The 20291-nt window shown below is 43.6% G+C and overlaps 5 protein-coding genes across 11 annotated transcripts in view; all 5 read left to right on the plus strand.

The window, feature by feature from the left end:
* The window catches only part of LOC118291442 (rho GTPase-activating protein 21-like), a 65027-nt gene extending 57973 nt beyond the window's left edge, over positions 1-7054 (plus strand). For all 7 annotated transcript variants that reach the window (XM_047329756.1, XM_047329755.1, XM_035619725.2 and 4 more), the window contains 3 exons: positions 370-475; positions 2952-2983; positions 4318-7054. In XM_047329756.1, coding sequence (XP_047185712.1) covers positions 370-475; positions 2952-2983; positions 4318-5943 — 1764 coding nt within the window. In that variant the 3' untranslated portion in view covers positions 5944-7054. The remainder of the gene's footprint in view (positions 1-369; positions 476-2951; positions 2984-4317) is intronic.
* Positions 7055-8061: 1007 nt separating this feature from the next.
* Positions 8062-10821, plus strand: apodb (apolipoprotein Db). Its single transcript, XM_035619732.2, has 5 exons — positions 8062-8195; positions 8922-9039; positions 9137-9258; positions 9468-9553; positions 10090-10821. The coding sequence occupies exons 2-5, from the start codon at positions 8929-8931 to the stop codon at positions 10320-10322; spliced, it is 552 nt and encodes a 183-aa protein (XP_035475625.2). The 5' UTR covers positions 8062-8195; positions 8922-8928; the 3' UTR covers positions 10323-10821.
* A 393-nt stretch (positions 10822-11214) lies between these two features.
* Positions 11215-14161, plus strand: otos (otospiralin). The gene is made up of 4 exons (XM_035619733.2): positions 11215-11332; positions 11476-11542; positions 12020-12043; positions 13695-14161. Exons 2-4 carry the CDS (start codon positions 11485-11487, stop codon positions 13880-13882), a joined length of 270 nt encoding a protein of 89 aa, XP_035475626.1. The 5' UTR covers positions 11215-11332; positions 11476-11484; the 3' UTR covers positions 13883-14161.
* Positions 14162-14643: 482 nt separating this feature from the next.
* On the plus strand, positions 14644-17349 carry cops9 (COP9 signalosome subunit 9). The gene is made up of 3 exons (XM_035619734.2): positions 14644-14854; positions 15600-15672; positions 17111-17349. Exons 1-3 carry the CDS (start codon positions 14792-14794, stop codon positions 17146-17148), a joined length of 174 nt encoding a protein of 57 aa, XP_035475627.1. The 5' UTR covers positions 14644-14791; the 3' UTR covers positions 17149-17349.
* A 1256-nt stretch (positions 17350-18605) lies between these two features.
* and1 (actinodin1) overlaps positions 18606-20291 on the plus strand; it is a 7245-nt gene continuing 5559 nt past the window's right edge. Inside the window, exons 1-2 of the mRNA XM_035619727.2 lie at positions 18606-19354; positions 19783-19868. Of these exons, the coding sequence (XP_035475620.1) occupies positions 19802-19868 (67 nt within the window). The 5' untranslated portion in view covers positions 18606-19354; positions 19783-19801. The remainder of the gene's footprint in view (positions 19355-19782; positions 19869-20291) is intronic.

Consider the following 20291-nt stretch of genomic DNA (forward strand, 5'->3'; position numbering starts at 1 on the left):
TATCATCAATTTGTTTCAAAATACTTTTCATTGACACACATACAAATACAAAAATCAAAAACACCAAATATGATAATGAGAACAATGGTTAAGTGTCCAGCAACATATAACTGATGATATATCATGCCAAAAAGTTGAACTGCACTTTGAAATCTACTCTAAGAATTCTAATCTCTAGTATTTATGTGCAACAGCATCTGGAATAAAGATTGGGCGGATGGAATAAAGATTTTAAAAAAAGGCTAATTAGTAAACGGGTTCTTTTCAAGTTGTCGGAACGAAAAACTTATTCTTAGCTTCAAATACATGTGTTGACGTGTCCCATCCTTATGAATCTGGTTGACGGTGGTTCCCTGGTTCCCCCCGCAGACGGTGTCCCGGTACGAGAGCGCCGTGGAGTCGCAGCCCCTGCCCAACATCGACCACCTCCTCACCAACATCGGCCGCACGGCCACGTCGCAGGGTGAAGTATCAGGTAACGCGCTGCCTCGGGCAGACCGACTCTGTGGTGGGTTTCACCTTCTACTCTGCCCTTTCTCTGCCGTGCCTCCTGCTCCGAGAGAGAGAGACCGGTGGAGTTGATTTCAAATCGACTGACGGATGTTTGTGATAACGCTGCTTCTTCTTCCCAAGGCCCCCGAGCTTTCTTTCCCCCCCTCTGCTTCTTTGGCTGTTGCCATTAGATTTGAAAATGTCTATGGCTAACCACCACGAGTCCAAACAATTTACTTGCGTCACTCAGAGGAAGCAATAAATTGTTTTTCATTTGCTTTAGAGAATCTATGCCCCGACTGCTCAGTATTTTAAGTCTTTTTAAAGGATTAATAAGACTTAGATGTCCTTTTCCTCTTTTTTTAAATAATCCCCCTGCCTCTTAATACCTTGTTTTGGTCCGATGCCCCTTCCTCCATCCCTTTATCCTGCCTACTGTTGCACTAACACGGCATGTTCTTTCCCACGCCAGAGAAAAATAGATGATTTTTTTACAGCGAAAGGCGACCTCTGATTCCTCTCGTCTCTAGTGAGGCTCTGTCGGGTGTCCTAGAGGCTTTCCCAGCATTCACACATACTGATCTTGACACAGGCCAAGTGGGCGGAGTCTATCACACCGTGATGTCACTGATGGACTCTATAGTGTCCGCCATGGACAGCTGGAACTGTAGGAAGAAGGAGGACTGTTGCCCGCAATGTAGCTGCCTGGTGTGCAGGAACCCGCAGTTCTTTTGAGAAAATGCCAAAGAGGAAAAAAGAAAAAGTGGTAAAACCAAAAAAGGGGGGGGGGGGGGAGGAAAGTGGCTACACGGTTCTGTGCAGCGTCCGGTCGGTTGTTTGGTGGGTCTTTCTATCCGAGTGTAACTGACACGGGCCGGTGCTACTGTCTGAGCTCTCCGCTGTCTCTCCTCACTGTCCTGCAAGCTCGCCCTCGGGAGAGATAGCAATGGTAGGGTCTTTTTCTACGTCACACACGTCCGCGTGCGCCTGCGTATTGTGCCGTCATCTGTACTGTAATAGGGGTTTATAGGGGGGCTTGGCAATGTCACACACACACAGAGAGAAAAAAACTAAACAAAATTTTAAGTCAGAGATGATTTACAGAGCAGTGTGAGGACTGATTCTAGGTTTTTTACTTCCTTGCTGCTGACACTCTTCTTTCTCATGTAGTGTCCATGTAGTAGCCCCTCTGTGACCCCCCTGTCACTTCTCCTTGATTTTGTCTTATTATTTTTGGGTTCCATTCCATTCTGTCGTCACCGTGTCACTGTTGTCATGGCAGCTCATGTCACCACCACCACCACATACCGCAACCGACACGCTATATTCAGCCATTCGTTCCATCGGTGGGGGGATCGATGATATAAATGCTTCTGTAGATATTATCTGATAGATAGATACTAGAAATGTTCCGATACCATTTTCCCTTCCCGATTCCTGGACCATCCAGGTCGAAACTACTTTAAAGCAGTGGAATCGTATGGATACGTAGATTTGCGTATTCTCAGACACCAGATCTGGTATTTTTGATGCTAGAATTTGAATATCTCTAATAAATACTGACTTAAATCTACATTCTCAGTCAGTTTTTGGCAGTTTTACTCGGACAAGGTTCCGACATGGCCCCTGTTGCTTAAACCTGTAAATCCCAACCAGAGAGTCGGACGATGAATCTCATAGGAAAGAAGGAATTCTTTTAGTTTTTGAGTTTATTTTGCTTTTCGTCCTTGAGAAACAAAGAAACAGTTTCACCTCTCCATTGCCTCTGAGCAACGGTCAAATAAAACAATCCGAGGAGGGAATGTCACTCGCTGACGCCGTCCAACGAAAACCATCAACTCTGGGATTAAGTGCTCCCTTTTCGTAGGCGGAGAATAAAATTTCACTTTCGACACAATCAAAATAAACCTTAGAGACAATCGGGAGATCTGGAAAGTCTTCAGACGGGTTTTCTTGAAGCCAAAAGAGTCCGGAATCACATTTGAGAAATCTGGCTTCTCTCTTTCGTTCAAAGCAAAACTCAGCAAAACCGCTATGTGGTTATCAAACACCAGGGAGAACAAGCACAGAGACGTTTAGAGTTCGCACGCAGCCGACGACAGGGTTCTGCGTCTGTACGTCCTCGTGTCGCATGGCCCATCGCCACGTGTGTCCGTTGTGTTCACCGCTCCGGTTGCACTCAGTCTCACTAAGGAACAGAAGGACGTGGACCTGAGTGTAACGCAGAGCTCATCCATCCCTGTGAAGCATGGCCCGTCGTCTGCTCATGTCGTCCTCTTGTCTTGTCTGTCTTTTCTCCCTCACTCCGCCACTTGCTTCTTCTCATCACCACGGTTCTCGTCTCCTTTTTTTTTTTCTTCTTCTTCTTCTCCTCCTCAAATCATTTTCACGCGTTGTGTTGTATCGGTGTGTTGAAATCCTCTGACATGTTCCCCCCCTCTCTTCTGTTTCGCCCGCAGATTCACCGACCAGCGACTCGGCTAAATCAAAGGTGGGTGTGAGTGTGTCCAGGGATAACAATCCTCTCAGGCCGCTGCTAGTGTAGGATGGAGGGAGGTAAGGTGACGAGCAGCGACGGTCGCCTACGGCTCCAGGATCAGATTGAGTTGCCACAGAATAGATTTAAAAGGTTGTTTCACCCAAATCACATTGTCAAACTAGATCTAAAAATAGTATTCAAGATAAACTCCCGTATACACTTTGTGCACTTACTACGCTGAAATCAAATGTCCACCATTTTGGAGCTTTGACTACCAGAGACAGCATGTCAGAGATTTGGACCTCGTCCACATTCATACAGAATATTTAGCTTCTGTAAAAGAAAAGAAAAATGTCCACACAACTTTTGTTTTACAGAAAAACGACTGCAAACTAGAGCTGCAACAGTTAATCGATTAGTAATTAGTAGATTATTTTCATAAGCGATTAATCTGTGGATTATTTTGTACATTAATCGAATAGTTGTTTGGTCCATAAAATGTCATCAAATGGTGAAAAGTGTAGATATTTATATATGTATGTATATATGTATGTGTGTGTGTGTGTATATATATATATAGTATATCTATAGTATATTCGCATTTAAGAAGCTGAAATCAGAGAATTTTAACTTTTTTCCAATAAAAACTACTTGAATCGTATAAAATCAATTATCAAAATAGTTGTCGTTTAAGTAGTCTTAAGTAGTTTTAAGTAGTCGATTACTAATTGATTAACTGTTGCAGCTCTAATCCTGACATCACATTTCAAAGGCCCATCTTAATAATAATATCTTGAAGTTTAAATGCAGGTGGCTGACAGCAAAGAGTATCCAACGTTATATCTGAAAAGTTGATTTTAATACGCTGAAATGTTAAAAACCTGGGAAATGAAATCTAACTAGCATGGCTAAAATACAACAAGGCCCAAGTAAGGAGATATACGTTCTATAACTTGGATGAAACAACCCTTAGTCCACTTCGAAAATGAAACCTGCTTAGTAACAAATAAAATCCAGAATGTGTCATTAGCCAATAAAGCAGCTGCTCTTCATCATTGCACTGCTGCTGCGTGGCTGCTTCTCTTCAGCTTCATCGCACCAGAGCTCCCGCTGCTGCTTCTGCTTGAATGTCGGCATGGTAACGATAATGTTCTCCCTGTTAATGCCACCAGCTAACGATCCTCTCTCTGTCCACTTGTCTGGTGTGTGGTGCTTCATGGGAGCTGGTGGAGTACAGGTTCAAGTTTCCAGGCGGGCGGGGAGGGATTTCGTTGTCCTTGACATGTTCCCTCGTGATTCCCGGCATGAGAAAATTAAATTTTGTCATCTTCTCGCTCTCTCTTCAGGGTTCCTGGGGCTCAGGGAAGGACCAGTGCAGCCGCGAGCTCCTGGTCTCCTCCATCTTTGCTGCAGCCAGCCGCAAAAGAAAGAAATCAAAGGAGAAGCCGCAGCCTAGCAGCTCGGACGACGACCTGGACGCCGTGTTCGCCAAGAAGGAGATCCCCGGCCAGAAGCCGAACCACCACCACCACCCTCAGCTCCTCCAGACCGAGGTGCAGAGCGAGACGCGCCCGGGCCTCGGCGCCAAGCAGCAGGCGCGGAGCGAGGAGAGGAAGGAGAACGGGCGGACTGCGGAGCTGACGCCGAAAGCCAAGAGGGAGCACCGCAACTCCATGTTCCTGAAGGAGACGCAGGCCAGACACGCGCCACCGTCCCCCTCCCCGATCGTCAGCTACCAGGCAGCTCCTCAGGGGAAGTCGTCCCTGTCCGACCCCCCGTCTCAGCTGGACGAGAACACCTCTGACCTCGGGACCATGAGCTCCGGAGCGTCGGTGCCACGGTCGAGACCGAAGAAGTGGATGGCGGGAGACCTGCCGGCGGGCGCGTGTATCGGACAGGGGGCGTCCGCCGGCGCAGAGGTGAGCTCCATCACCTCGGACTACTCCACCACCTCGTCCATCACGTTTCTGACCGGAGCGGAGTCCAGCGCCCTCAGTCCGGAGCTGCAGGGCGGCGAGGAGGCGGACGACGAACGCAGCGAGCTCATCAGCGAGGGCCGGCCCATGGAGACGGACAGCGAAAGCGACTTCCCGGTGTTCGCCCCGGGCGGCGGCAGCAGCCAGTCCACGCCGCGCGCAGAGCAGAGTCAGGACAAGACGGAAGCGAGAAGCGGCAGCACGGCCGAGGGGGGCGCCACGCCCAAACTGGAAGCGCGCCGCCTTTTCCCGTCGCACAGGATGATCGAGTGCGACACCCTCTCCAGACGGTGGTCCCTGCGGCAGAAGACGGACAGCGAGTCGTCGGTGGAGGGCGTAGCCGCCAGCGGGGAGCGCGGCGGCGGCCGGACGGAGTCGTCCACGCGGTTGTCCCGAGTACTGGAGGTGATGAAGAAGGGCCGATCTACGAGCAGCCTCAGCTCGTCTTCGCGCAGCGAGTCGGAGCGTCCCGAACCGGCGGCGTGGCACCTCAAGATCACCGAGCGGCTCAAGTTCCGGATACGAACGTCGGCCGACGACATGTTCACGCAGAAGAGCCGAGCACCGGACGCCCGCGGCAAGAAGAAGAGCATCCGGCGGCGGCACACCATGGGCGGGCAGAGGGACTTCGCCGAGCTGGCGGTCATCAACGACTGGCGGGAGCAGGGCGGCGTGGAGACGGCGGCGGACCTCTCCTCCCTGGACAACGTCAAGCCCCGGTGCTCCTCCGAGGACTGGATCTCCAGGGAGCGGTGCGTCGAGGTGGCGCCGAGGGCCGTCCCCGAGGACGACCACGCAGAGGCTCGGGACGTATCTCCCTCTGTAATACCTCCGCCGTCCACGGACACGCCGCCGCCGCCACCGCCGCCGCCGGGGGAGCACGTCAACGGGAGCGGGCCGCAGGGCAAGAACAAAGCCTCCCTCGGGGCGGACGCTCACCCGCACAAACTCTCCGGGGCGCAAGTCGTCCGCTCGCGCTTCTACCAGTATCTGTGAAAACTGGCCCGAGTGAAACGGAATGAATGCGCGAAAAGAAAAGAAAAATGTACGAATGTGGATATTTTAGCTGAGGTTTTACTGCACAACAATATTTTTTCTACAGAAGCATACTTTAATGTACATACTTGTGTATTATAGGCTCACACGATTGTTACTGGAAGAAACAAAAACAATGCTGAAGAGATGTTTTATGACTCGACTGGAAAATTAAAACACGGACTTCCTCCTCCTGCGAGATGGACCCCTGACTGATACGAGACGGACTCTTGAGGTTTGTGACGCAGCACTAATGACAAACACGAAGCGGTCGACTCGACTGTTACTGAAGAAGAGACGCAGGAGGAGGAAACGTCGTTACTACGGAATCGTCACGGTTCAGTTCTTCCTCTTATAAGCGGTATGAAGAATGTATTACTCGGACTAACACTAGTTGCTTGTGACAATATTGTCATTTTTAAAAAACAATGTATTTCTTTTTGTTGCCTGTACTTGAAGTATGTGGGTTTAGTCGAGGGGCTGCTTTCTGAGCTGGGTGCTGTGGGAAGTTTCTTCTTTTTTTTTCACAGTACAGTCACAACAGCCAGATATTAGCTTGAGGGGACTGAAGGGGTTATTATTATTATTATTATTATTATAGTTTTATCAAATAAAAGACTGAAAATGAAATAATGATGAAATACTGTTACTTTGGTATGTAATGCTTGGGTACAGTAGATTTTTATTTCCGAAATGTAAAAAAAAAAAAAAAAAAATCTTTTACGTGTTTTTATCTCAAAAAGAAAAAAGTGCCTCTTTTTTTTTCTTTTTCTTTTTTTTTACTGTTTTTAAATTTGGAAAATATTTCACAGGCATTCCACAGATTATTATTTTTTCCCCTGTTGAACTCAATTCAAATTGAATGTTTGTTTCGTTATACTTTTTGCTTCCACCCCCCACTCCCTTTGACCATGTGCAGTTCGAACGCATGGCCGGTTAAAACCAGGGAGTCAAACAGAAGAAGAAGAAATATCTTTGAAACTGCATGAGACAATGTTTTGGTGAAACATCTCAACATCGGTGCAATGCCCCCTCCCTCAACAAACACTGGAAATAAATAATCTTTATTAGACTCGCGTCTGTCTGGTCTCGTCTTCTTTATACGTGAGAATAAAATCTCTGAAGAATATTGGACATTCAAAGTTATTTAAAAAAAAGGAAATAACCACATAAATTGAAAATAAGATTATAGACTAAAGAAATGTATCATGACAATTTTTGACTATAATTTTTGATTATAGTATTTCTTCAGCAGGATTATGTTCCTGGTGAAGAACAAATGGCTTGAAACAAAATTTAATGAATCATACTTTTTAAAGAACTTTTTGCTTCTTTGATGCTGATTCGGTATCTTTAACATTCATTCTTCAGACTTGCTTGTTGTAAAATGAATAGTGAATTTTCGTAGCAGATCAAGGAAACGACTAACTCGTTTTAATTTGGGGTCATTATTTTCATGCTTATACACAGATATAAATATAAAACACTTGAGAATTGGTTCATAACACAAATGAAGGCTTCTTTTTGATCATATCAAAGATAACAACATAGTTATCACACAATAATGTAAAAGTTTCCATGGGAGATTTTATCAATAAGCATTTTAAAATGTCAATCAACTGAAAACAAGACAGCAGCTCTTCGTACTGTACAGGCAGAAACAGTTTTCATTTACTTTGGCGACACCTGATGGTAAACTCTGGAATTACACTTAAAGGTCGCCAGGAACTTTTTGTTAAAAAAACTTTCTCCACAATATATTAAAATCACCATGGCAACAAAAGGAAACCATAAAACTCACTGAACTTACAGTCCTGGTTTTGCCTCACGCTCAATAATTTAAAATAATTTCTAACGGCTACATCAATTATTTCCATGGCGACGAAGACCTGAATGCCTGAAAACACACTTCACACAGTGTCTGTAGGCTCACTATTGTGTGTGTGTGTGTGTGTGTGTGTGTATGCATGTGTGTGTGTGTGTGTGTGTGTGTGTGAATGCATGTGGGTGTGTGTGTGGGAATGTGCGCATGATGACAATTAACTAAAGAGCTGACTCATGTGACGTGAACCCCCTCCCTCCCTCTGCTGATGAAAACTGTCTGACAAGTTTCCAGCTCTTCAGACAAAGTGAGCTGCAGCTCCGGACCGACACCTGAGGGCCGGATATCTTTAACACACACTCACACACTCTCACACACACACACACCTGAGGTAAGAACCTTTTATTTACGACTTGTGGGAATTTAAAGTAAACTGCAGCTTTCTAGGAGACACTCCTTTAAAGCTGTGATTATTTTTGGACTCACCAGACTTTGCCACTTGTTTGTTTTTTTTTATCCTTTGTTGTGAGGATTGTAAATTAATATTTAATTGAAATACGACAACAACGGTAGCCATTTCTATAATATTAAAGGTTACAAAACAAAAACAGGTGGCTGACTTACCTGTGCCAAGGTGCAGGTGTTATGTGGAAACAGGAAGAACAGGTGTGGCAACACGACCTGCGACGAGACAAAAGATGATATCACTTTACCTCTGTACTGGGAACAACAGAAGCTAAACGTAAAAAAGTGTAACGATGTCAGTTATGTAACCCCGGTGACCACTAAAGTTGAACCCTTTACCATCATAACAAATACACAGACTGTGTGTGGGGACAATCATTTTTCTCTGACGGCTTGGTGCTACAGTTCATACTTTTTTGCCATCATCAATTGAAGGACTAAATATCACGAATAGAACATTTGTGATTTCTTCATGACGTTACTTATTGATTGGAATTTCATTATCTGATCAATATAAGCTTTTGATATCTCTGAAAATTGTTTTCTGAGTTATTTCGTACACATACACATACACACACACACACACACAAACACACACACACAGAGTGCTGGCATGCATGGTGATAAATAAATCTCCTCTCTGCCCCTGAAGAAAAAAAATGTCTGCCGCCTCCCTCCTCCTGCTGCTGCTCCCTCTGGTGTCAGCACAGACGTACCACTGGGGTCCCTGTCCCACAGCCAAGGTGCAGCCCAACTTCAACCTTCAGCAGGTAACACACACACACACACACACACACACAAATAAATATATATATATCTATAAACAGTGTATACACTGTACGTACAATAACTTCTCTGTGTGAACAGTATCTGGGCCGGTGGTACGAGATAGCGCGGCTGCCCGCCTCCTTCGAAAGAGGAACGTGCATCCAAGCAAACTACGCCCTGAGGGAAGATGGAACCATCAGGGTTTTGAACTCCGGGCTGGAGTGAGTACCCAGGGATTTTAATTTGTCAAATGTTAAAAAAAAAAATTAAAAAGTTCCCTCTGCCTGTATTCTCTCCAATGACCAGCAGAGGGCGACTGTATGAACTGACTCAATCGCACTTACAACAACGGTCTCGACAAAGGGGCCACAGCGTCACCTCACGAATTTAAAAATGAAATGGTTTCTCTGTCTGTCTTTGTGTGTCTCAGTAAGAACAAGGTGAGGGCGGTCGAAGGGACGGCCGTGGTCCGGGACCCGAGGGAACCCGCCAAGCTCGGAGTCAGCTTCTCGTATTGTAAGAACTCTTCGCCTTCGCTTCCTTCCTCTTCATTACATTCCTCACGATTGACGATACATGACACAGGAGCCTCACTTCATTTGTTAAGTCACTGACAACAAGTCTGTCAGTCTGTCTGTGAAAGCCTCACGTCAATATTTTAAAGTATTAAATCTCACTCTGAATGTAGATTTTTATTTGACCAAATCTGCAAAATCCCACTATGTTGACCCCACTGTGAAAATCTTGCTATTGTTTTTTTTTGTTGACCTCAGCCTGCAGACTTGTCCAAACACTTATTTACTGTAACTGTGCTTCCTCAAACAAATTCAGATCTTAAATATAAAAGCTTTGAATTAGATAATCACACAAAAAATATTTTTAGTTCAGATTTTCTCGGATTTAAATTTTGCTCAGATGTTCTGTTTTACAGTGGTTTTTTATATTGTATTGCATTGATTTATATTGCAAATCAATTAAAAAACTCTGCTGCTTCTAATCATCATCATCACCTTCTTATTTTTCCTCTCCGTCTCTTTGACCTTTGCCCCCAGTTTCTCCCTACGGCCAGTACTGGGTCCTGACCAGCGACTACACCAGTCTGTCCGTCGTGTACTCCTGCACCGACATCCTGCGCATCTTCCACATCGACTTCGCCTGGATCCTCGGCCGCTCGCGCATCCTGCCCCCGGAGACGATTCGCTACGCCAAGAACCTGATGATCGGCGAAGGAATTGACCTGTCGAGGATGAAGTTCACAAATCAGACGGGCTGCAGGGACGACTAGGTACCGATGTAGACCCCCGGTTCTTTGTGCTGTGGATGATGAGGCGTTGATTTGCCACTTGAATATTATTAAACTTAATAATCAAATGGATCCATCCTTCATTTTGTATTCAAAAAAAGTTTTTCCAATATCATCCATTTATTCTCCCCGTGTTGTAATTGCTGACTGAAGAGAAACAGCTTCATCTGCAGTGTTTGTTTTTAAAATATATTGTAATATTTTAATTCTGTATGAGCTGCTCAGTACTTTGAAGATTAAACAGATTTTGTAAAATCCACATTAACACCATGTGCCCGTTACTCATTACTCAGATAACGTAGCAATGTTGACACGAATATTCTTTTTTTCATATTCTCATATTAGTGCATCATTAACAATAATGTATACCTTAATGGATCAGACAATGACATAAGCATCTTCTTTAAAAAACTTTGGGAGGGTTCTCTGTATATTAAAGATGTAATACACAAAAACTCTTTTAATAAATCACATTTCAGAAGCTGGGATTTTGGTATTTTCCTTTTTTTTTAAATGTGGATATCAATTTTCTGTCAAATGACTGTTTCCACTTATTTGTTTGTTTTAACCCTACATACATCCTTATGTTAGAGTATTTTTCCATATGATTCCTGTTACATAAATGAAATACACAAAAAATGTCTGAATCTTACCTCACAAAAAAAAATGATTAACACATTTGAACAAATTGACACTGCCAATTAATCAGGGAGATTTATTATAAAGAGTAATACAAAAAGCTAATGACAAAAAGTATACGGACATATTTAAAATCATCTGGAAAAAGCAAGGAAAGACTTCTCTATGTCAATACTGGGTATGTGTGTGTGTGTGTGTGTGTGTGTGTGTGTGTGTGTGTGTGTGTGTGTGTGTGCGTCCTCCCCTGCTGAACCCCCTCACACACACACACCACAGACCACAGTGGACCAGCAGCAGATGAACAGCAGCACGTCTCTCTGCACGGCTTCACGAATCATCATCATCATCCACAGGTAAACATCTGTCGAAATTTAGATTTCACTCTCCCTGATTCATGAAATACTTATGAACGATATTGTTGCTGACTGAGTATATATTGATTCAGAGCAATGTGCTGTTGCGTGGACGCATTAGACTTATTGTTGTTCACTTGCAGGAGGGAAAGATGAGGCTGTTGGTGTGGATCGGCGTCCTCCTCTGCCTCTTTGCCTGTCACTTCATCGGTGAGCTCCGAGTCTTACTCGAGTTTTAAAACACTGTCTCCATATGGTTCGTACTACAGTTCAGTATATTAATACAGTAAAAACAAATGTCAGGGTTAAGACACACGACTAAGTTTGAAATATGTACGTACAGATGGGGTTTTTTTTTTAATGGGCTCTGAATCATGTACGATTCTCCAAGATGTGACAGGGAAGCATTTGTTGTTCGATGTGGTACAAAGAGGAGTTTGTGTGTGTGTGTGTGTGTGTGTGTGTATGTGTGTGTGTGTGTTTGAATGGTCAGCAATAATATTTGAGGAGGGAGAATGAATCCCACAGTCCTCTGGGAGAAAGTTTTCCGGACCTGAATCCAGTCTTTGTAAATGGAAAACCGTGGAATGTTTGAGAATGTTTATTTTTTTTTTCTCTCTCTCTCTCTCTCTCTCTCTCTCTCTCTCTCTCTCTCTCTCTCTTTCTCTTCCTTCTTCTCCTTTGCAGAGGCCAGAGTCATCCCAGAAGGAGGTACTGTACATGAATAACAATTTTTTTCTTTTATAACTGATTTATTTCTATACCAAACCAGAGATGCTTTTTGCAGTTATTTAATTTTTGATCTTGTCTTTGCTCAGTCTGCTGTGAAAAACTGTCGCTACAAAAGTCTCTTCTGACAATGACCACAATCAGCAGTGAAAACCCCAAATGATAAAAGGAAAAGTGCATTGTTTATTGAACTGCGTCTGTGCTGGACACCGCAGCTCTGCGAGGTCACTCCGTCCCTTCTGTCTCTGGCAAACGCAAAAAGTATCACTATGCCAGAAGGTAAAGAAACCGGGCGGAAACCTCCGATCAACTGCAACATTCCACACCCACACGTTCCCAAGTGTCAGTCTGCAGGTAACAAAGATGATTTCATCCGTGCTGCCCATGTGAACCAGCTCACCCTGGTAACACTGCCGCCCACTGTCGAGGAGATGGACCGGCCTTCCTGATTTCCAACGAGTGGAAATTCTCTCTGTTCCAAACAAAAGGACATCTCTTTCCCAAACTGTTTTGGTGACTGGGATCATTGATCAGTCAAATTCATGTGTAAATATGAATTCAGATGTCATGTGCCCCTTTTAAAATTGTTGGTATTAACTCAAACTAGATTTAATCTTTCGATTTTCCTGATGAAGATCTATCACCAAAAGCGCTGTAAATTAATATATTTATATAGATATAGATATATGTATCTATATCTATATATATCTATATATATACAGTATGTCACTGCAAGTAAGACATTATTGTGATAAAGTTTTTATTTTCAAATTATATTTGGTCCACCACTTTTCTCCTATACATCTGTCACTTCAATAAATATGCGAAATATTTTGCTATTAGGTCAAACTAGCACATTTATTCAAATATTATTATTTTCACCATTTTACCATTTATGATATTTTAAAATTGTCCCCATTTGTGTCTGTTCTAGGCTCTTTTATCCTGATTCTTTGTTTTATTATGTTTTGGATTTTTTTTGTGTGTGATTAACAGGAAAAATTAGGATTTTACTTCAACCAATATAGATTTTTAAAATTGAATAGCAATTAATAATAATAATAACATTATTCTTATTTAATTGCGAAAAAAAATCTGAAAAGTCAACATTTGTTAAATATTGTAGAGACCACGTATTGTGTAAGAACATTATAAAGCCTTTGTCAATTTTGAACAATATCATGAAAGTAGTCGTCAACATTACATCACATTCATTTAGCAGAACGCTGAACTGACAATAAGTTCATCCAACCATGAAGATATATCTTAATCTATATATGAAATTCTTCAACAACAGAAGGCCAGAATGTTTTCAGTCGTACAGTGTGTTGTACATTGTGTCCTGCATGTGTGGCTCTTTTACCCCCCGAGAGGAAAAACTTGTTCTCCATCTCTCTTCGTCTACAGTTTTGTAATCTACACTTGGCAGCCTTTGTCTGAAGGTTGTGTAAAGACGTTGAGGGCAAAGTAAAACTGAACTGAACCTGAAACACATCATCATTAAATAGCTGGTGGAATGTGACGAGGTTATACAACAGTGTTACTCATGTCCGAGTGTAACCTGGTGTGTGTGTGTGTGTGTGTGTGTGTGTGTGTGTGTGTGTGTGTGTGTGTGTGTGTGTGTGTGTTGCAGTGCCATACGACGAACCCCCGGCTGTCCCCTACTGGCCCTACTCCACCTCCGACTTCTGGAACTACGTGGAATACTTCAAGTCCATCGGCGCCTACAACCACATCAACGAGATGGCCCGGGCCTTCTTCGCCCACCAGCCCCTCGGGGACACCCTGGGATACGAGACCAACGCGGGACACGAACACTGAAGGGGAGCAGGAGGAGGCCAGGAGGGGGAGAGAGGATCGAGAAGGAGCAATTACAACCGAATTATAAAGGAAGGCATGTGTTACTTTGACAGGAAGAAGAGAATACAAGTAGAGAAGTGTAGAATACAAGATACTTTTTATAATTGTAACACTGTGTGTGTTATCATATTATACATGTAGAATTCAGAGGTAGTGTGAAGGAAAGAACAGTAGAACTTCAGTAGGATTGAACTGTATACTTTCTTCATGTGACATGGCAAAAATAAACATGTTTATGTCCAATGTTTTCTATGGAATTGTTTGATTTTCGTTTCTTACTTTTTCAAATCTAAAAAAAAATAAACTTTCTGTCTTTTTCTTGACTCTCTTTAGTTTGATAACCACTTTCGAGAAATTGGAAAATAAGCAACAGTCTCTATAGCCACAGATTTTTTCTTCTGGATCCTCCAGTTTCTCAAAATAAAAAATAAAATAAATTAAATTGAAATTTTTAAAAAAGAATAAAAAAAGAATAATAAAAAATTAAATAATACTTTTAAAAAGTTTATTTAAAAAATATGTATAATTTATTTCACTATTGGTAACAGCTTTAAAGAGTTACAGAAGTTCTTTGGACTGAAAAATTGGATTGAACTAAAAAGATTAATTCATAAGGTAGAGTATTAACATGGTTAATATAGATAATCATTTCTGTAATATCCTTATTTACAGTGTTACTGTGGGTGCGATAGACGCGGACTATTTGAAAGACGCCAGCGGCGACAGTCGGACACAATTCACCGTTGCACACAGTTGTTTTGTTTACGGATAACGAGGAGCTAGCTCAGCTAGCCTCACACCGAAAATACATAACGTATCTATTATTTTTTTGTAAACTTACTGTTGGTTACACTGTCGCTCACATTGAGAATGAAACCGGCCGTGGACGAGATGTTCCCGGAGGGAGCGGGACCGTACGTGGACCTGGACGAGGTGGGTCGACACCGGCTAATGCTATTCAGTTAGCTCGGTAGCGTCGGAACCACCAGCCGGTGTGTTCCGGGCGGATGCGGACGTTTAAAGACACTTTACATTATAGTTATTTGATGCTTCTATTTCCACAACAATAAATTGTTATATCATTTTCTATATAACCTGCTCATTAAAAGATGACATGTCAGATACAGAGGCGCTGCCTTATAAAAATTCAAAATTGCTCAGAGTATAATTCATTCAACTTACTGTTTGATTATTGAATAATTAACATGAGAAATACATTTTCTTTTCTTATTTTATATCCTATTTTTTCATATATATGTTTGAGTGCTGCGCTAAGCACTGGTCATTTCTTAGTTGATCGATCGTTTTGTTTAGAAAATGTGTCGTTTTTTTTAAATTGTGGAAAAAAAGGCCTCTCACAATTTCCCAGAATTCAAAGTGATGTCGTCAAAATGTCACACTCTCAAAAACCCCCAAAGTTTTATCATATAAGACAAAGAAAAGCTACAAATTGTTTCATTTGAGAATCAGGAGCCAGGAAACGTTTGACAGTTTTGTCGGATATGAATCGATGGTCAACATGAATGATGATATTTGTTTCCAGTCGATTGATCTATTGCAGCTCTAGATTGTTTATCCCTTATTACTTATGGTCAGTGTGACGTGTGTGTGTGTGTGTGTGTGTGTGTGTGTGTCTGTTTGTCTGTATTAAACTAGTTGTACTGTTGCGTGTCAACAGGCAGGAGGCAGCAGCGGCCTGTTGATGGACCTTGCAGCCAATGAAAAGGCAGTGCACTCTGACTTCTTTAATGGTAACAAACACACACACACACACACACACACACACACTCACACACACACACTTTCCTGAAATATTATCTGCACTTCAGCCACCCGTCCTTCACCAATGTCAACACGACTTTGTGTAGTGAGGGAGCAGCGTTTCAACATTAATATTTTGTGAATGAATACTTTGATCAGCATCATGGCTGAAAAAAATGAAGAAAGATAATAAATAATCCAAGTGACATGACGCAACAACGGAAACAAAAACAAACTTAATTGCCTCTTTATTAATTATATCTTGACGAGAGAAATGTGAAGACGCGTGTCGTTACAATTGTGAGGAACCAACGAAAGATTTGTCTCCATGTGACCACTGAATTTGTCAGGGACTTACACATACATGGTTGTGTTTACATGCAGTTTTGTGGCAGGAACATGAACTTGTGTAACTTCTAAGTTCCCTTCAATGAGCTTTCCATTCAAACACATGAAAAACATCAACCTCCATCTGTTGAAATGAGCCTTTAAAGCAGCAGGATCATATCACAAGGAAGAGCTTTCCAATGGAACAGACATTCATATATTCCAACATTGCTTCACATCTTCATTGGAAACTGTTGGAGCTTTGTTTGGTGTAAAGCACATTCAGGCAGTTTCGGTTGCTTTGACCGCATCATCCTCTCAAACGAACCCTCAGAAATCCAGACGTTTGGCCGCTAAACACCGGCTAATGTGCTCGAACACGGGGGGGGGGGGGGAGAAAAAACACTGAGCTAATCTGTTTTTTGCGTCTCGCAGCGTTGTGCTGCAGGCGAGAACGGAAAAAAAACAACCCTATTCTGGCTCAGCAGCCCATGACCTAGAAAGAAAAAAGAGCTGATTGTTAAAAGGGAGGGTGAGTGAAAGAAAGAGATGAAGACGACGGCGGCGAAGTGAGTTTTTATAGCTGCTGTAAGACTGAAACCCAGCGGGGCGCCTCGCCAGTCAGCTGCTTTGAAACGCAAACACACACAGTCGCAGTCTCCCCGTTAAAATCACTTGGGGTTGTTAACGTTTTCTGAAACCGACGTTCGGTGGCTTTAAAGTTACACAAAGTCTAATTTGACGTTTCATACGAGGCAGAAAAGGTGAAAATCTGAAATGTGTTTTATAACATATAACTGTTTTATAATTCTTGCTTTAATTAATATAACAAAACTATTTTTTTTTGTCTCGTGATGTGTGGAATCTTTCAGTTTTTCAGTTCGAGGCCTCGATTTTTCTTTGTCTGTATTTGAAGGGGAAACGTGGACGGCATGTCTGCAAAGTACAATCGAAACAAAAGTTTTCATAATCTATAGCTGGGAACGTGGGATGTTTCTGGAAAACAGTCGGGACTAATTCCGCCCCTGTTCTCTCGTTGTCTCTCTTTTTCTTTCCCTGTCGTCGTCGTCGTCTTCCTCCTCTTCTCTTCTCCTCCTGCAGACTTTGAGGATCTTTTCGATGACGATGACCTGCAGTGACGACGACAATGACTCCCACAAACACCTGCATGATCGTGTACATAAAGAAAAAGAAATTGTGGAATATGAGCTGATTCTGATTACAAGCTCGCCCCTATCTGTACAGCCCCCTCCTCCTCCTCCTCCTCCTCCTCCATGTCAGTCACCACCATATTGAAATAAAGCTTCTTTTTTGTTTTTACACAAAAAAAAAAAAAAAAACCAGGTGTCTGTGAATTCTGAGAATCCCTCACATTCCGGCTTCAGAGAAAATTATTAAGTATGGTTTTCGGCGGCGTCGTGTTCGAATCTGCTCGCGACTGGATTGTAGGGTTGTCGTCTCGGAGAAACACCTGTTTGACAAACGTAATTACACACAGAGGTACAGTGTTAACATGACCGCCGAGCGCTCGGCCGGGGCACGACGGGACAGGACAAGGGGCCTGCGGAAAAATGTGGAAGTTCTTTAAAAAAAAAAAAAGATAAAGGTGCAGCGATAAAGTTTTGTTTAGAAAATGTGTTGTTTTTTTTAAATTGTGGAAAAAAAGGCCTCTCACAATTTCCCAGAATTCAAAGTGATGTCGTCAAAATGTCACACTCTCAAAAATCCCCAAAGTTTGACCTCTGCGAAGTGCAGATCCCTGCAGCCAGATTCCAGAAGTCTTGGAGAAAGTCTCAAACCCAAAATGAAATGGCCACTGTCGAACTACACGTTCGACGACGTGACCTCGTGGTGTGAATACGTGATCGTGCTCTTGTGTTCTACACCTACACAGGCACCTGGTTTGTGTTGGCCCTGCGTCCTCTCAGAGGCAAATCTGTTTTCAAATGACGATACAGAAACTCGAGGCCGACCACGCGATGAGAAGGAGGTCGCTCGTTGGCTCGCCACCGCACCGTCACGTTCTTTCGTGGATTTCTAAAGATGGCTGACGATCTACGATGCAACTTCTATGATTTTATAGTCCCATCGTTTTCAGGGGTCAGGGTTCGTTGTCGTTTGACTTTTTTAATGACTTATCAAAAAGGAAAAAATGAATGTGTCCCCTCTTTAAACTAAATCTCTTTGTGTCTCCGTGGACTACTAACACCTCGCCAACCGGCCTGGACACAACCTCCTGAGACCGTAACTGAGTGTACATGTACCGATGTTGCATCATAAATCAGTTTCAGAGACGGAGAAAAAAACGCTGCCAGTGTGTGTGTGTGTGTGTGTCTTACAAGGCTGGCAAGCCTGAACACAGTTAAAAGTGAGGAGGAAACTGTAGATTATCAAATTCCTCATGTGTAGACCAGCTGTCCCTGTGTGAGAGTGTGTGTGTGTGTGTGTGAGTGTGTGTGTGTGTGTGAGAGTGTGTGTGTGTGTGTGTGAGTGTGTGTGTGTGTGTGAGTGTGTGTGTGTGTGTGTGAGTGTGTGCGTGTGAGTGTGTGTGTGTGTGAGTGTGTGTGTGTGTGAGTGTGTGTGTGTGTGTGTGTGTGTGTGTGTGTGTGTGTGTTCAGGTTCGGACAGAAGCTGTGGTTTGGCCCTCGCTCAGCTCTCTCTGAGAAGTTGCTTATGTGGCACCTCGGCTCCCCTTCATTATTCCCTCATGTTTTCTTTCTTCTGTCACTTCTCTCCCATCTTTGTCAAGTTTTTTCTAGAGTCAATGATGCGGCCACAAAAAAAACTTCCGGACTCTGATTTCTAACTTCAAATGAGACTCAGATTCAAAACCATGTTTTTTAAAATTAAATTTAAAAAAAAAGAAAAAAAACATCACTCGAGGCAACTTCTGTTAACCATTTCTCCACGTCTCCATCTCCACTCCAAGACCCCCCTCCCTCCCCTCCCCTCCCTCTCCCTCTCCCTTTTCCTGTCCTTAATTACGGTGCCCCGCGATTGGTCCAGAGTCGCAGAAAGTCGCAGCCAATCGGGGCGTCCCGTCGAGGCGGCTCCTCGACCCCCCTCAGGTGGTCCCTGTGTTGCGTTGTGTTTTTTTTAATGAATGCTTGTTGCGCGCGCTTGTGTGTGTTTTTGCGATGACGGGCTCAGTTTAAAAACCTTGCGGGATCCCTTGGCCAGAGCAGTCTGTCAAGAGGGGCCACAGGGAGCAGGGTGCACCAGGAATCTCTAAAACACACACACACACACACACACACACACACACACACACGCTTAGTGTCTGAGCCCAGGTGGACCGGGTCTTTGGAGTGTCCACATCTGGATCTGCAGACAAGACAAGCACAGGTAGGACACAAACACCAAAGGTCAGGTAACGTCTGTGTGTACTCTGCTAGATTCACCTGGGGATTCAAGTTCAGGTTGAAGAACAAAACACCTGGTTCTGCTTTTTTTGGGGGTTTACAACGGTAAAAAAAAAACCTGTCCAGGAGCCGTCGTGTGGCAGCACGTTGGTTTGAGGTCACTTGGCCGGCTCCCCAGATGGAAACCAGCCCAGGATTTGGGACTGGAGAGGAAATGTCACACCTTCTGTCAGCGATTCATCAGGTTTTAAAGTTTAACCCGCACTACTGACCGGCTCCTGCGGGCCCTCCGGTGTCTCTCTGCATCATCCAAGCAGAGATGATGTCCGCTGAGGGACATTTGAGTTCCAGGCGCCAAAGTGCGTGCGAGTGGAAGTGCTGAGAGTTCTGTGTGTCTCTGTGTGTCGGCAGGAGAGGAGGGGGTGAAGTCATGGCTGGACGAAGGAGAAGCGGTGTGTTCGTCGCCGCCGCCGCGCTGGCCGTGATGCTGCTGCCCGGTGAGTAGACGAGACGGATCGACAGACACAGCGTCTCGTCACCCGAGGTCGCATGTCTGTCACCATCTAGACGGATGCTAGCACATGATCCATCATCTGCTGCACGTACGTGGCCGTCGTGGTTATTTAACCGCCAGCAGTGAAGTAATCAGATTACAAGTCGTCAGATCATTTGCTTGAATAAAAATAGAAGTACTCCGGACTCAAATTGGGCCATTAATGTCGAGGAGATATTAATGTCGAGTCGAGTGCTTGATTTACTGTTGGAGAGTTTGATTTAGGGCTGCGGCTGATGATGTCATTATTGAACAATCAGTCACTTTTTTTTCCTGAAGCATCATATAGTTTACAAAAGGACAGGACATTGCAGAAATAAGAATAGAGAGATTGTGAATGCGAAATATGTTCAGATTATAATCATAA

The sequence above is a fragment of the Scophthalmus maximus genome, chromosome 21 (genome assembly GCF_022379125.1).
Source record: "Scophthalmus maximus strain ysfricsl-2021 chromosome 21, ASM2237912v1, whole genome shotgun sequence".
NCBI classification, from domain to species: Eukaryota; Metazoa; Chordata; class Actinopteri; order Pleuronectiformes; family Scophthalmidae; genus Scophthalmus; species Scophthalmus maximus.